Source organism: Pseudorca crassidens, chromosome 11 (assembly GCF_039906515.1).
Source record: "Pseudorca crassidens isolate mPseCra1 chromosome 11, mPseCra1.hap1, whole genome shotgun sequence".
Classification (NCBI taxonomy): domain Eukaryota; kingdom Metazoa; phylum Chordata; class Mammalia; order Artiodactyla; family Delphinidae; genus Pseudorca; species Pseudorca crassidens.
Window position 1 is genome coordinate 94,596,671 of NC_090306.1, and position 15,560 is coordinate 94,612,230.

The window sequence follows — 15,560 nt, forward strand, 5'->3', positions numbered from 1 at the left end:
ACTTTATGAGATCCTGTACTAATCAGAGTCATCCTTCCCAGAGCCATTTAGATGTAGTTATCTCAGTAGAGCAGAACAGAATAATCCTAATTCCAGAAACCTAACAAATAGAGAAAAAAAGTTTACAAGCTGATATAAAATGATCTCCAAATACTATAGAGAAAAGAAAAGCATATGAATATTAATACTACCATTTGAGTTTTTAAAAGGGGGTGGAGAAAATATTACGTAGATACTATCTCTGGACAGATACCCAGATAACCAACCATACTGGTTACTTCCGAGGAGAGAAACTAGGTAGCTGGGAAAAGGCAGAGACTTTTTACTCTTCAATCTCTTGCATAGTTTGAATCATTAACCACGTGAACATACATTACATGTTTAAAAAATAAATGTAAAAGGTGAAAAAAAAACTCCATATAAGAAACTCCCAGAGAAATCACACCCAAAAAGTAGAAAAGAATAAGAAATGAGGGGCTTCCCTGGTGGCACAGTGGTTAAGAATCTGCCTGCTAATGCAGGGGACACGGGTTCGAGCCCTGGTCGGGGAAGATCCCACTTGCCGCGAAGCAACTAAGCCCGTGGCCACAACAACTGAGCCTGCGCTCTAGAGCCCGCGTGCCACAACTACTAAAGCCCACATGCTAGAACCCGTGCTCTGCAACAAAAGAAGCCACTGCAATGAGAAGCCCATGCACCGTAACAAAGAGCAGCCCCCGCTCTCAGCAACTAGAGAAAACCCGCGTGCAGCAGCAAAGACCCAATGCAGCCAAAAATTAAATAAATGAATAAATAAATAAATTTTACAAAAAAAGAATAAAAAATGAAAGATTTTATTTAGTCCTAAAGCTGAAAGTCTGAGCTTATTGCTTGCTCTCTCATACCCTCTCTGAGCCTGACATAACTTCTCCATAAAAATGGGCACAGTATCTACTTCACCTGACTGAAACAAGAGAGCTGGTCCAGGTAACTTTGAGATGCCCTCAGCTCTCATGATTTTACACTACCCACCATTATCAATCCATTGACTTAGCTATTGTTGACCCATTACTTGATTGATAATAAAATTAGAGACTGATAACTTTAAGGCAAAAAACAAACAACAATAACAAACTACCATACATACAGCAACCAACTATCCCATCTAACTCCTCCCAATATGTACTACAGGAAAGTGAGATAAACACATAAAGTCTCTCCCACAATGTTTGGCACATACAAGTACATGATAAATTTGAGCAAAATCCCAATTCAAAACACTGGCTAGATCCAAATTATTGAAGAATAAAACTGGGGTTCAGTGTTGACTTCAAGTGCTACATGAATCCACTGTCAGGCAATGAGTAAAATGTTTTCAATATTAAACATGTGGCATACAACGAAGCACATATTCACTCCATTCCTTATCAATCATACCCTTTGGTCCAAGAGACATGAAGCTCAGCAAAAAAGTTACTGGATAAAAAGCCATAATATCTGGGTACAAGCATCAGTTTTGCCACTTCCCTGTCTTGAGGCTTAGAGATGTATATTTTCACCATCTGAAAAATGGGGAGAATCACCTACCTTCTGGGCTTGTTACAGGGAATAAGTTAAGACTTGTGTCAAAGCACTTTATAAACTATAAAACATCATATAAGTATAATTATAATTATTGAGGATTAGGTACATCCAGACATGATGATTACAAAAAAAGCAACAACAATTATTAAGGACATTTTAAAAAATAGATTGGGGACTTCCCTGGTGGTCCCACGGTTAAGAATCCGCCTTCCAATGCAGGGGACACAGGTTCGATCCCTGGTCAGGGAACCAAGATCCCACATGCTGCGGGGAAACTAAGCCCGCGTGCTGCAACTGCTGAGCCCGAGCACCTCAACTTGAGAGAAGTCCGCACGCTGCAACGAAGAGCCCGCATGCCACAACTAAGACCCGACGCAGACAAAACTAAATAAATAAATTAAATTAAAAAAAAAAGATTGTATAAAGGTTGATTTATTTTTTCAACAAACGTTTACCGACTTATTATTATTAGTTATCCCTGGCACTGATGGAGGAACCAAGGATACAAAGATTAAGAGACTGTTCCTGCCTTTAAGGAAGTCAAAAACCACTGGGATATAAGAAAACAGGGCTTGGTAATTATAATAAAAACAGCTATTGTATACTGAACACCTACTACGTGTCAGGCTCTGAACTAAGCACATTACATACATTATCTCTTTTAATTCTTATACCAATCCTATAACATATTTTATAAGGGAAGAAGCTGAGCCTTAGAAAAGTTACGTAACTTAACCAAGATCACACAGCTGTGATGTGGAAAAGCTAGGGGTCCAAGTCAGGTCTGTCTGTCTGTAAGCCCATTCTGTTTTTTATAATCTTAGAGTGGGAAAAACTTTTCTAAGCATCACACACACACACAAAAAAAGCAGAAATCATTAATGAAAATATTAACAGACCCTGTTACATTAAAAAAGTAACCTGATACAGTAAATGAAAAAAGCAAGGTGCAAAAACAATGTGTGGAGTATGCTAGTGTTTGTGTAAAAAGAAAGGGGGAGGAATAACAAGAAACTAACAGGGCAGGTGGAGAACAGGGAAGAGAGGAAGATGCTTCACTAAATATGTTTTTATAAATATAGCGTCACAACATCTGCTTATGAAAAGTAAAATGAGATAGTTTAAATTCTGTTTAACCCTATTCCAAAGTTATTTGACTCTGTGTGTGTGTGTGTGTGTGTGTGTGTGTGTGTGTGTGTGTGTGTCAGAATGACACCTATTATCATTTCACAAGGAGCAATCAACAAAAAACGGCTTGGGATAACATGAATTAGACCATTTCGTTGCTTAAAACAAGATGCTGGACCAATCAATTTTTGTAGGTTTCTTCAAACTCCGGGATACCGTTAAACCAAAGAAGTATTTATTATTTGCCTAAAATTAACACTGCAGAAAACAATTCATAGTGAAGCTAAAATTCAGTAAGGGTAAATGATCCCTACACTAACCTCAAGAAAATCAAATATAAAGGTTTCTTAAAACAGGCTTCCCAGGATTAAAACACAAAGCCTACCAGGGAACACTTACTCCCGACTACTCCTAGAGAGAGAAGTGCCAAGTAAGCATAAAGGAAAACTGTTCATCTACATGGATACCTGGGTATTGGTTAATCACAGCATTTTTATACAGCTGACAAAAATCACTAATGGTCCGTGATAAGCACCTCTCTGAAAGGCTTCTGCTCTGTGGACGCCACATGCCAAAGTTAACCAACTAATCTGCAACACTGTAAAACACAGCCAGCTCAGAGCCAAAATGTTGCAGCAAAAATATCTACTTAGTGTCACAACAGCAGCTAAAGACCTGTAACACAAAGTAAGCGGACAAAAGATGTGTATCTAATGAATAATGAGCGGCAGCTGGGGAGGGGAGGAGGCCATCAACAGAAATATCAACTTCTAAGCCCTGACACAGACCTTTTAAATATGACCAGCATCACTTCAAAGTCCAGGATGATACCAAGATTAGCCAAATTACCTTACTAAAAGTCACAAATCAGGCTATGGCTTCAAGTGTGAACACAACATACAAAACACACCATAAAATTTGTATGTGAGGATAGCAAACACAGACAAATAAGAAATGGGCCACCTAAGTGACAGGTGTAGAGCACTACTCTCCATTCTTCACACAAGGCCACCTCTGACCCCTCACAGAGATGTGCAGCCTAAGACCAGAGTCATACTTTCAAAACAAGTGCTACCGACTCCCCATAAGCTTTGTCAGCGCTCCCACTGTGAGAGGCAGCCACTGTGGAGACTTCCTGAAGTGCCAACAAAGTCCTCAAGGCCATCGTGCCAGCCACCGACAGTGACAGAGTTCGTGGAAGTCTGTATGAGGTGCAAGCCAATGAGCTCAGCTTTGTGGGTGCTGGGAGCCACCACAAGACGTCTCCCAATTTCGCCAGTTCTTGCTTTGAAATCACACGATCTTACTATCCCCTCCCCTAGAAACCAAGAAATAGCAGGTAAAAGCTGTCAAAGCCACATATTCAGACAGATCAGGGGACAAGCCAGTCTGACAAGGGGATAAGCGACCTCATTTGCAGATTCTTTTGCAAAGGATGGGGGTGGGGGAAGGCTGGGCAAGAAATGGGGGTGGGGAGGAAACTAAACAATTCCTGTCTTCTACCCCAAATTATTACCCACCTTCCTCAGAATTTTTATGGAGCACTGAACTTCAGAAGGAAAAAGAGACGGGGAAAAAAGGCAAAGAAAACTCAAGGCTGTAAATGTGACTGTACAAAAATCCCCAAGAGGATGACCTATGAAACTAAGCTCCCTGCAACAAGGGCTAACTATGCAGCTGCTTTTTTACTCGCCTAACCGTCCAAGATAAATAGAGCAGGCTCACAGAAGCCCACCAACTTCCAGGAAAATGGAACCAAAGTCCTCTTGACTCACGACAGGCCACATACCCCTGAAATAAATCCCTAAATGAAATCCATACAGGTCTGCTCTGGAAATCATCCTGGCTGACAGCAACGAATGCCCCCTCCTCCAAACAGCTGCCGATCTGCAGAGGAAAAAGCTGCTCAAAATAAAGCAACTGGAAGAACTTCCCATGAGCCTCAGTTCCAAAAGTGTTCCAACTCCAGCATGCGCTGGAGCCCACATGCAAACCCCACGGCGCCCCGAGACCACGTGTGCAGCTCCTCTCGTTCTACCAGCGTGGCTCCTGCTCCCCACCCCGAACCCCAAAGCTGAGAGACTCCCACAGCTTCCCCCGCCCATCCCTCACAAGAAATCATGCTTTGCTTGTGGTATTAACAATTTAGGATCCAGCTAAATCAATGCAGCCCCAAAGAAAAATAAACAGTATGCCTCCTCAAAAACCATATGCTTGGAATAAAATATCCAATACTCAGTGCAAAACCTCTTTTCCTCGGCAAAGCAGAAACCAGGGAACCAGCCCCTATATAGGAAAAGTCCCACATACCAGGGTATTATCTAGGGACTTAGGTCCCTAAAAAATCCGAGTATTATGGTTGAACACACCCATGTGGAAGTCTAAATTTCAAAGGCTCGGTTTCCACCCTTGGGAAAATAGGTTTCTAAGCAGTTACTCAACCATTATCATTTGGTTATTCAAAATTGTCATCTACTTCATAAGTGGTACTTATCATGTGTGCTGTGCCTTGAATCCTCAGCTGAAATTTCTAGATGCCACGTATGTGCAGAACACGTCAGAAGGAAGTGATATAACTGGTCTCTCTCATTCCCTTTTTAGAACCTGCTTTATTCACTCAGAATCCAAAAAGCCAGAGGCACTATAAAGTATGCCCATTTGCCTTTAAAGAGGCCCCAACTAAACTAGCAAGGGAAGTCTCAAGGCTGGAAAACAGGCGAGGATTACATAGGAGCACAAATCAGAAGCTGAAAGGGAAGGAGGTGGGGATAGCAAGGGCCAGGGAGAGAAGATTCCTGTAAAATACTTCTATGAATCTGTCTCCAAAGCTGAGATTTAAAAGATCTATATCAGGGACTTTCCTGGTGGCACAGTGGTTAAGAATCTGTCTGCCAGTGCAGCGGACACAGTTTCGAGCCCTGGTCTGGGAAGATCCCACATGCCGCAGAGCAACTAAGCCTGTGTGCCACAACTACTGAGCCTGCGCTCTAGAGCCCGCGAGCCACAACTACTGAGCCCGCCTGCTGCAACTACATAAGCCCACACGCCTAGAGCCCGTGCTCTGCAACAAGAGAAGCCACTGCATGAGAAGCCTGTGCACTGCAACAAACAGTAGCCCTGGCTTGCCACAACTAGAGAAAGCCTGCACACAGCAACTAAGACCCTACGCAGACCAAAAAAATAAAAATAAAAGAACGCATCAATTATCCTCATTTTCAAACATAGCCAAAGAATGATCTGAAAAATAGCATATATTCCGTGAGGTGTCTCAGTTAGGTATTTTTCCTGCATCCATAAAAACAAGCTATAATAGCTTATGAAATTCACTGGTTGGGAACGGAAAGGCTAAAGTCCACAGTCGATCAAATGGGTTTACTCCCAAATGGTGGTAATACATCTGAACTGCAACACTCCAGAATCTCTCAGCAGCACCGTAAAAGGTAGGTCAACAGCCTGCTCCAATGAACTGGAACAGGTTAGCTCTAATTGCCCCTTAATCGTGTGGTTCCTCTACTTTCCTCAGCCACCCCATCACAAAGGCACTTTTTATACATATGCACGTGCTCTCAATTAATATCTGAGCACAGGAAATGAAACATCAGGTTGCCATGCCCACCCGACACATTCGGCAGTTAAGTTCCACCCCAGCTCCGGTTTTCAAAGACCCCTCTCTCACCTTTAACCCTGATATCAATGGGAAGATCAGGTACCATTCACAAATCCCACAACACCTAGTCTTCAGAGGAGCTGGAAAGCAGACCAAGGACTAGACCCCCCAGGGAAAATCTGGAAAAACAATTAAAGCCATCTGCTGGCCCCAACCGCGGAGCAGGAAGACATAGTTCACTTCAACAAGAACGACAGTTTCTTACTCCGGCCCAGGCACAGTGCGAGATCCTATGGATCCCAAAGGCTCCCCTGATCTCACAGTCTGGGGGGGGTAGAGGGGCAGACAGTTGAACAAATGTTAATCTAAAAGTCCTAAAACAGAGGTCTGGACATGATGTTCTGGAAAGCAGCAAGAATGTGGGAGGGATGGGAGCAGTGACAAAAGGCATCCAGGAGGAATCAGTATCCCAACTTATTCTTGAAGATTGAGCCTTACAGATGAGAGAGAGATGTGAGGCAGGAATTTCAGGTGGAACAGAAACAAAAGCACAGAGGTATGAATGAGCCTGGGCAGCACAGCGTGCTCAGGAAGCTGCAAGTCCCTTGCCATGGACTTGGAGGTGGAGTGTAGAAAGAAGCTGGAAAGGCAGGCACAAGTCAGGCCAGAAGGACCTGGTAGGCCAAACGGAATGGACTTTATCCACAAGTCAAAGATAAGCTATCAAATCATTTTGAGCTCTTTTAGATGGATGAATCTGTTAGTAGTCAGGAAGGTGGGTTTGAAGAGTCCAGAAAGAGACCACAAGAGACAAATGCATCCCAGCCCAATTTCCACAAACAAAAATGAGAACAAAACGTGCCATCTATTGGATGCAATACATTTAACCAACAAACCTTATAAAATTTGGAACAAAATGACATTTTCGCCACTCCTGCATCCCAAGTACCACCAAAACAGCCAGTGCCTCTGTCACCCACACTCCCAGGAGAGATCCCACAGCTTCCTGAAATGTCCACATGCCCAATGCAGGGACAGTGACATTTCAGGAGTCCTTTTAGTCCTTAGCAAAGAAGAGAATGTCTCCTCTTCCTCTCATTGGAGAGACCACCATGACCAGGTCCATTCGCCTCCTCCACGTGGATGTCAAACCAATTAGATTTCCCGGTTTCACACAATGCTCATCTCAGGTAACTCCCAACTCCGGCACTTAATAAATCAGAAGCACATTAACCACTCCATGCTGATTGAGCAGTAAGCAGGAACTCGTTGAGTGCTGTGTAGCAGGTTATAAGGGAGGCAAGAAATAAACATTTACTGCCGAGCTCCATGATGAGAACTTTAAATAATCTCAGTTTCTCATTATAGCAGCTCATCAGCGTATGCAGTAATTCCCCCAGTTCACAGATGTGTAAACAGGAGCTCAGATGTTAAATATCTTACCAAAGGTCATTCAGTTGGTTGGTAGGTGGAGGAACCAGGATTCAAACCCCAATATGAGAAATTCTAAATAGTGTTTCTTTCACTACACCATACTTCAAGTATGTATGGATAACAAACATAATGACATATTATTAAGGTTGGTAATAATAATAGCAACAGTATCTCCCCTTTAAAAATTGAGAGGGGAAGCACATTATACAGTCTCAGATGAAGGGATCACTCAGAGAAGACACAAATGAGTGATCACAACTGGAATCTTCAAATGCTCCAAAAAGGTCACTCCTGAGCATTAGTGGCCAAAAACTGTTCAGACTCAAATAATCAAAGCAACCTGACTATACTCCAGTGAAATATATCAAATCCTCCATACCCTTCCCCTCAGGGTCTCTTAGACAACATCTGAAAACACTCATGGCTGATTGCTTGCTCTCGCTGCGCTCTCTTAAATGATTTCTCAAACTACTTTACCACCCAAATTACAGAAATATGTCCAGGATTCACATGGCAGTTCTGATCCGATTTGCCCCAATCCTGGCTCAAGCAGCTTTGCACTACCCTCCTAACTAGATCAGCGCCAGCCAATGGGTTTATTCAGGCTGATCTGTGATGGATTAGATAATGAAACCTTAGCCATGTAAGCTGCCTGCTTGTACTGGGGCTGTGGGGGAGAAGAATAGGAAACTCAATACTCCTAGGGGCCACCTAAACACCACATGCACTGGCCATCCCTCCTCCATCTGTTTGCTCACGCTCCAATTACTGCCATTTCCTTTCCACCGTCTCGCATGCTCTTCCCTTCTGTCTCTGAAGGAAGTACACATTTGCCCCAGAAAAAGATGTTTACCACGCTTTACAAATGCATATCAAAAAACAATTCAAACAAGTCCATTCACTAAAATGACCATCTTTATTTTTTCCACAAATTATTAAAGCCTGATATCAAACTGATGGCCTGAGAGATGCCAAACCAGAGATTCACTAGCAACATTCTTGTTTACACCAAGTAGTACATTGAATTTCTTTCCCAGCCCTGTAATCTTGAGGCCTGTCTGCATCAGTCTGCTTTATATCAAAATGAAAGTTAAATCTCTAGTTAGCTTTTTGTTGTGTTCACATGTCAGTATGATAGAGAAAAAAAAATGACAACGTGGCTAGAAAAACAGGAGAGGAAGTTAGGAGACAAATTCAACTCAGGCTAATCTCTTGAGTTGCCATGAAGAATAATTCTACTTTGAATTCAGATCTTTCTCCTTCTCAAAGACATTCCCAGTTTCACAATCACAAGCTTCCTTGTGAGGCTTGAAAGAAATTAGTAATTTTTACATGACTGTGCCTCAATTTCTCCAACTACAATATTTACCACTCTGGTAGTATTATGGGATGAATGTCTGTGTCCCCTCCCAAACTAATATCTTGAAGCCCTAGCCCACAGTATGATGGCATTTGGAGGTGGGGCTGTTGGGAGGTGATTAGGTCATGTGGGTAGGACCCCCATGTTGGGATTAGGACCCTTATAAGAAGAGGAAGAGATCTCTGTGTGTGTGTGTCCACTAGCATACATGGGGAAAAGGCCATGTGAGCACAGAGCACACAGAGCAAGAAGGCAGCTGGCTGCAAGCCAGGAAGAGAGCCCTCACCAGACACCAAATCTGCCAGCACCTTGATCTTGGACTTCCAGCCTCCGGAACTGTGAGAAACAAATTTCTGTTGTTTAAGCCACCCAGTCTATGGTATTTTGTTAGGGTGCCTAAGCAGATTAAGACATGTAGAAATGAAAAATTCAATAATTTTAGTGAGATATAGTTCAAAAAATCACTTTGAAGGAAAGCACATCGTTTTTATAACTCTACCCAAATGGTAGCACCACGTTCAGTTTCAGCACCAAACGCTCGAAGTCCAAAGAGACATCCACCTAGGAGGAAAGAAACCCAGAACCAAGCAAATGGGAAGATAAAGTACTTCAAGAAATACAGTATCTACAGAGCAATTACAGGCTACCTGGAAGCCCTTCCCTGAGACCAGAAAGTCTTCCTGCTACTAGTGGCTGATTCACCACTAACATGAACAACTTCTGAACTCACTTAGCTACAATGGATTTATGACTCTATGGTCAGAAGCAGTTAGTTAGCCATGTAACAATCACATTCCAACATTTCACTACCATAAAGAATTTTGCTGAAAGCTATAAATAATAATTAAGGTGCACCTTGCCTTATGAAGCAGCTAAGTTCCTAGAAAGTTGCACAAAAATTGAATTTTTGCTCATCAAATTGTTTATATTCACTAGAAGAGCTGAACAAAAGAATTTATTCCCCGGTATGTTTAATAAAGCCCAAATTTTTCACATATATCAGACGTGCTTAAAGTGAAACAAACCTCTAATATCTATATATATAACTCACTTAACTTTCTACCAGGTTAGAGTACAATATTTCCAAATACCCCCTTTAACAACTAACTACATCTCTCAAGCTGTGTTTCAGTTTTCAGGTTGAATTTGTCTCTTCCCTCCTACTCTACAGTGCAGGGTTCTCTAATTCTAAACTGTTTCCAGGGCTGTGTGAACTCCTCTGCCATCCACATAAAGCTTCTGGATACTGGCCTTGAAAAGGAGTGACCCGTCCTCTCCTCTCTAGGGTTCCTTCTTAGCATAAGGATTATAACAGAAGCACCACAGACTCTCTTGTGTCCCTGGTGCTCCACTTGGGGAAGTAATGATTTATCCCAAAAGTTTAGTGGCTGTAACTCAACAGGGTTGGAATCTGCAGCTTAGAGCTGTAGCTCTAAGCCATAGTCTTGGGAAATTAACTCCTGTTAAAAAAAAAAAAAAAAAAAAGGGTTAATCCTTTGACACTCAAAAGATTGGGGAATTTCTGGAAAGAACTTTCACCCCTAAATTTCATGATTTTTTTCTATCCCTTAATTATTTAAAAAAGGTAAAATTTCAACTTCAACCTAACAGGCATTGAGCACTTACTATGTGCCCAAAACTGTGAGGTATTACAAAGGATAACTACGAAGAAAATATAGTTCCTGTCTTCTAGAAGCTTACAGCATCACTAGGGAAGCAAGAATAAAACAATGAAAGGACAATACAAGATGATGCATAATTTAGCATCAACACAAACAGGAGGCAAGAGGAGGGTCTGACTGGTGTGAACTAAGCTGTCAGGGAAGGCGTCCCAGAAGAGCTATGACCTCCGAGAAACTCCATTTGTGTTAAGATATAAGAAAAAAAACATGTGCTTTAAGACAAACCCATATACCAAAAAGCAAGTTACTCTAGATTTTTTATGTGTATGTTTACGTGGGCCTATAGGCATGTCTACACCACTGATATTTCCTAAAACTGCCTCACCCCTGCTCGTTCTCCTCCAGCTACACTGGTTTCTTGTTCTCAAACACATCAAGCGCACTCCTCCGTCAATGCCTCTGTACCCACAGTTCTCTGCCTGAACGCTCTTCCCTTAAATATCTGAACAGGACCATTCCCTCAGGTCATCCAAAGGTCATCTATCAGAGACGCCCTAACCATCCTCCTCACCACTCTCTACCCCTTCCCCTGTTTTATTTTTCTTCTTAGCACTTAGGACCACCAAATAATAGTTGATTTCTTTACTGTCTGTCCCTTTCAATTAGAATATTAGTTCCATGACAGCGGAGTCTTTGTTTTGTTTACTACCATATTTCCTGGGCTCTAAAACAGGGCCTGGCACTTAGCAGCTGTTCAATAAACATCAGTTAAATGAATATTAAATATCCTATCCTTCTTATCAGAATGATAGGAAGGTCCCAGGGATGTAGGTGACCTAGGCTTAAATTTTATCTTTTCATGAACATTATTTTTCCTTTACTCCCAATTATACTTCAAATTTCAACCTCCCCATAAAACTTTCCTTGACCATTTTGGCAAGAATGACCACCTCTTTCTTCTGGCCCCAGTGGCACAAATCCTCTGCATGCTTTGGCTCTAAATTTTGCAATGTCTTGCGACACACATCTACCCTGTGGTATCTCTACTTCCATTCCTCTGGAACTTACCAAAAAAATTCACATATATATATATACATATATATCTACATATATATATGATATGCATACATACCTATGTATGATACACATACACATACGTACCCACACACGTGTACTTTTTTCTTTTTTTATAACTTTTCACCCATTTTGGCTCCCCACCTAGATTGCAGACACCAAGTACCTTAAGGTCAGGGAACTTGACATATTTTTTTAGAGATAACTTAGAAATCATCCTGTACCAACACTGTATTTTACAACCAAGGAAACAGAGGCCCCCAAAGGGATTTTCCCAGAACCATACAGGTAGTTGAAGGTAGGGGGCTAAATCAAGGATGATCTGAATACCTGTGTCACATGGTATATTGGAACTACAACAATGAGAATGCATAAACTGAAAAATAAATAAAGATCCACAAGTACACAGAGTGAAAAAAGGATTCTCTGTGGGATAATTCTAAGTTGCCCATCTGTACCCAAAGGACCTAATCCACTGCTTCCTCTGCATACTCCAAAGTCCCTATACACCGCTCCATTTCCAAATACTACTATCCTCGGCCAATTTGAAGGCAACCAGCAAACAATGGGCCCCAGAAGGAAAGGTGGGGAAGGCAGTGGGAGTCTCACTATTAACCACGATTGACAGAAACGATAAATGAATACAGACAGACACAGATCTATGTACACACCAAGCAGAACATGCTCACCAGCACCCACATCCAATCTTCTCTCCTCGTCATCCAGTGTTAACCCACCTCACCTTAAGTCTCCCCATATTCCTCTATATTTTCTCCATGGCCGGAGCTTTTACTTCTCACAAGCCCTCTGCCTGAGGGAGTTCAAATGGAGAACAAAAGGAGGCAAACGAAACAAAAGAATTCAAAAATAAACACCAAGAGGGTCACTTTACCCAAGTCAACACAAGTAATAGAGCGGCCTCTGCAAGGGAAACCAAGAAGCGCACAGCAAACATGCCAGGCTTAAATACAGCTCCGTCTCTAACACAGGAAGTCAGACAGAGCCTTGAAAAGCAGAGAGAGAAGAGCACAGGAAGTCTTTTAGCACTGCAGAGATTTCCAAGAGTGCTGTAATGGAGAGAGCACAGGAATAGGAATTAGAAGACTAGGCTTCTAGCTCTAGTTTTACTACCAGCTAAGTGAGTGGCCCTAGGCAAGTCACTAGTCTGCTCTGGATTTTTGATTCCCCATCTGTACAATGAGGTAGTTAAAACATTTTGGGACTTGAATAAAAAAAGATGAAAACTGTTGACTTTCTCCCACCAAAGAGTTCTATTTTGCATAAGAATCTTCCAAGTCTATCCAGGTTAAGAACTCCAGTCAAAGATGATGTCTCTGGTCCCTTCTATCTCTAACATTCTGTGATTCTAAGAGAATTAGGCAGAAGTCTAAACGACTGCTGGTAGGTAAGCCTCACCCTTTCATAGTAAGTATGTTCTGAACAGAGACCAAATCCTAAAACCTGGGAAGGTTTCACGATCTTCCTCCAATTACGAAGTCAACTGACATCGTCACTACATTTGCCAGTCCCTATCCAAATCAACCAGCTTCTCCCTGAGTCCACAACTCAGAATCCAGTCTTCTAACAACCCTATAAATTTTCTTTTATACCCCAGGACATTAAAGAACTAGTAGGTGCCCCAGCTATATAAAATGCAACTGGCAAAGTACAGGAGGGGCAGGTCCTGTGTCGCCAGACTCAGTAGCTCCACAAAGTTAATGAGCTCGAGCACCACGGCGTCCCCTAACACTACCCAACTGCTCGTACTTCTCACACTCCTTGTGGAACTGATTTAACCCACAATCTAAGCCACATCCCCTTTGGGCTCTCGAGGAGGTTTCTCGCTTTTCACTCCTCTCCTTTCTATGTCGCTCCCCTTCTCCATCCCAGTTGCGTGTCGAGGGGCTGACAAAAAGGTACTCCCTCTTTGCGGAAGGTTTTCCACCACTCTCTCCCCGTCCTTGACTGGGTCTCCGGCTCTCTGGACACCAGACCCAGGATCTCTTGGCTTCCACCCCCCCCCAAGGAACTAAGGAAGGGTTTGAAGAAATGGAATCCATCTCAAGCATGTTCAATTTCCTCCCAACACCTATTCATGCGACGTGGCCCCCCGTCCCCTCAGGGATCAGGACCCTCCGGGGCACACCAGGTTCCACCTGCACCCTTCGCGTCCAAGCCGGGGCTCGCCCCACCTTCCAAGCAGGCCCCGACCGGCCCCCTCCCACCTCCAAGCCGGGACCCCGGGCAGCCCTCCCCGCTCCAAGCCCGGGAGCCCCGAGCCGCCCCGCGGCCCCCGCGCCGCACCCCCGCGGTAACTGGGCACCCGCCCCGCATGGTCACCTGCATCCCGCCGCCGTCGGCCGCCGCCTCCTCGGTGCGCGGCCGCTTGCTCAGGCCGGGTTCGGCTCCGTCTCCTCCCCCTCCGGGCACCGGCAGCTCCAGCTCCGACTCCCGCTTCATCCCCCGGGCAGCGGCGCCGGGCCCGAGCTGAGGCGGCTGCTGCGGCTGGGCGCCTTCCGCCATCCGCCCGCGCCCCCCTCGCCTCCGGGAGCCCGGCGACCCGCCACAGGCCACCTCCCCCTGGGCCTCGGCCCCGACTGTCGCGACAGGCGGGCGCGCGCCTGCCCCCGCCCACGCGTGCGTACGTGCGTGCGCGCGCGGGCCCGGCTCCCCCTCGCCGGTGGCGGGCGGTCGCCGCTGGTCGCTGGCAGGCCGGCTTCCCGACTCGGGGCAGCCGGCGGGTCGCGACGGGCACTCGTTCGCGCCCCTACGCGCACACACGATCTCCGGCCCGGCCCGGCCCGCCACGCGCCCCGCCTCGCGGACTCACGAAGCTAGCCCGCCAGCCCGCGCTCGTTCCCTTACACTGGCCCTCGCCACACGCCGGGCCGAGGGAGGAAGGGGGCGGTCCGGGCTCCCTAGGCGTGGGGAGGGGTGTTTATTTGCCGTGAGGTGGGGCTCGAGGCCGGAACGAGCTGACTGGCTGGGATCCTCCGACCCGCCACTGTGGCAGCCCCGGGAAGGCGGGGAGAGAGAAAGAAGGAGGGAGGGCCCGGGATCTGGGACTCCAGCCCGCGCGGGAGGCCGGGGCGGCGGGGGAGGAGGGAGGGGGGCGGCGGCCGAGCCCGCGGAGGGGGCGGGGCCAGCGCCCCTCGGCAATCTCCGCCGCCTCCGCTCCGGGCGCCCGAGGGAGGCCGGGAAGAGATCGGGGGAGCTCGGGGATTTACGGCGCGGTCGAGGGATTGTCCTGGAGGTACCGCGCGGCTGGAGTTGCAGGGCGGAGGGGGCGGAGTCTGTTTCCCTAAGGGCGGGGCCACAGCCTAGAAAGGGCGGAGCTTGAGAGGCCCGAGGCCGCGTAGCATCTCCCTCTGGCGGGACTCGCTGTGCAGAGTTGTGCAGAGAATTCGCCCATCTGGCCGCGTCGGTTCCAGGCGAGAGAAGAGGCGCTCTGGGGGAGAGAGGTCTTTGCTTGCTCCCTCTCCCGCAGGAGAATGGGGATCTCGAGTTGGAAGGTCCAGGAATGAAGCCACCACTACAGGCCTCTCTCCCCAGTCCTGAACGCCTTTACTCTAATCATAATTATTATCACATTTGTGGTCATCTTAATAATACCTGATGTCTGTAAGACCTTCACAGTTTGCACAATGGATTCACAGACCCGTTCTGGAGACGGTGGTATAAGCAGAGTAGATACCATGATCTCTGTTTCATTGATGGTGAACCTGAACCTTGGTTAAGTCCTGCAGATAAAAACTGGCAGATCCATATCTCA

At 45.4% G+C, this 15,560-nt stretch overlaps 1 protein-coding gene across 21 annotated transcripts in view; it reads right to left on the minus strand.

Annotated features, from left to right (window-relative positions):
- The window catches only part of RBFOX2 (RNA binding fox-1 homolog 2), a 261,970-nt gene extending 247,183 nt beyond the window's left edge, over window positions 1-14,787 (minus strand). For 5 of the 21 annotated variants that reach the window (XM_067697925.1, XM_067697906.1, XM_067697901.1 and 2 more), the window contains exon 1: window positions 14,129-14,396. In XM_067697925.1, the coding sequence (XP_067554026.1) occupies window positions 14,129-14,311 (183 nt within the window). In that variant the 5' untranslated portion in view covers window positions 14,312-14,396. Of the gene's footprint in view, window positions 1-12,530; window positions 12,561-14,128 lie in introns of those variants that run through there. The other 16 variants (XM_067697898.1, XM_067697897.1, XM_067697895.1 and 13 more) reach the window with 10 other exon arrangements.
- Between the last annotated feature and the right edge of the window lie 773 nt (window positions 14,788-15,560).